The 1,250-nt window shown below is 58.6% G+C and overlaps 1 protein-coding gene across 1 annotated transcript in view; it reads left to right on the forward strand.

Annotated features, from left to right (window-relative positions):
* Nucleotides 1-1,250, forward strand: part of PUM1 (pumilio RNA binding family member 1) — a 51,200-nt gene that overhangs the window by 28,965 nt on the left and 20,985 nt on the right. The window contains exon 4 of the mRNA XM_015649068.3: nt 276-546. Within this exon, the coding sequence (XP_015504554.1) occupies nt 276-546 (271 nt within the window). The remainder of the gene's footprint in view (nt 1-275; nt 547-1,250) is intronic.

The following is a 1,250-nucleotide window of genomic DNA, read 5'->3' on the forward strand; positions in this document are numbered from 1 at the left end:
CCCAGGGTCACCCCCACTGTCCCAGGCTGCTCCAGCCCCAATGTCCAGCCTGGCCTTGGGCACTGCCAGGGATCCAGGTGTCCTGGAAGTCTGGCTGCTCTGGGCACCTGTGCCAGGACCTATTTCCGTGTAGAATTAACTCAGGGAACTCTTTCAGCCCCTGTCTTTATGTTTCCCCGTTGTACTCCAGCACCTCCAGGCAGCTCTGGAGGGTGAGATGCTGGCCTGGAGCGTTCCTGCCCCTTTACCTGACGTGTTTTTCCCTCCCTGCGCAGCCGCACGCCCGGGAACTGCCAGAACTCGGCCAGCGAGGTGGATCTGCTGGGCCCCAACCAGAACGGCTCCGAGGGGCTGGCCCAGCTGGCCAGCACCAACGGGGCCAAGCCCGTGGAGGACTTCTCCAACATGGAATCCCAGAGCGTGCCCCTGGACCCCATGGAGCACGTGGGCATGGAGCCGCTGCAGTTCGATTACTCCGGCACTCAGGTCCCCGTGGACTCGGCTGCTGCCACCGTGGGGCTCTTTGACTACAATTCCCAGCAGCAGGTGAGGAACTGGCCCCTGATCCATCCCCTGGATCCAGAGGAATCGGGGTGGGCTGGGGTGAGCTTGGGATCCCACCCTGGGAAAAGGGATGGAGGAAGATTGGAGGCGTTGTCATCGTCTCCGTGCTGTGTGTGTCCTCCCTGGGAGCTGGAGCAGGAGATCTGCAGCTGGAAAAATCAGAATTCCCACAGCAATTCCCAGAGCATCCACCAAGATCTCCGCTGATCCTGGGGTCTCCAGGAGCTGGCGTTGAAAAGGAGCCTAAAAGTAGGAAAAAGTGATAAAAAAACCCCAAAACCCCACTCTGGAGCCCAAAAAGTGACTGAGAGCCAACACCTGCTCAGCCCAGGTGTGAGCCCCACGCTGGGCTTTACGGAGCCCCACGCTGGGCTTTACGGAGCCCCACGCTGGGCTTTACGGAGCCCCACGCTGGGCTTTACGGAGCCCCACGTTGGGCTTTATTGAGCCAGCCAGAGGCAATTCCAAGTTCAAACCTCCTTCTACCTGATCCTGGTTTAAACCCTAAGGGCAGAGTCCACTACTCCAGACCTTTATCTGAGCCTGGCTTAGGCTTGTTTGACCTTTCTCCCACAGCAGCCCAGACTCCCTTGGCTCCTGCTGAATGCTGGGCTTGGCTCCAGCAATCAACTCCTGCTCGTTTGGATAATGAGTGTAAACTTTATTGCTCTCCCTTTGCAAGTGTT

This window comes from Parus major, chromosome 23 (assembly GCF_001522545.3).
Source record: "Parus major isolate Abel chromosome 23, Parus_major1.1, whole genome shotgun sequence".
Classification (NCBI taxonomy): Eukaryota; Metazoa; Chordata; class Aves; order Passeriformes; family Paridae; genus Parus; species Parus major.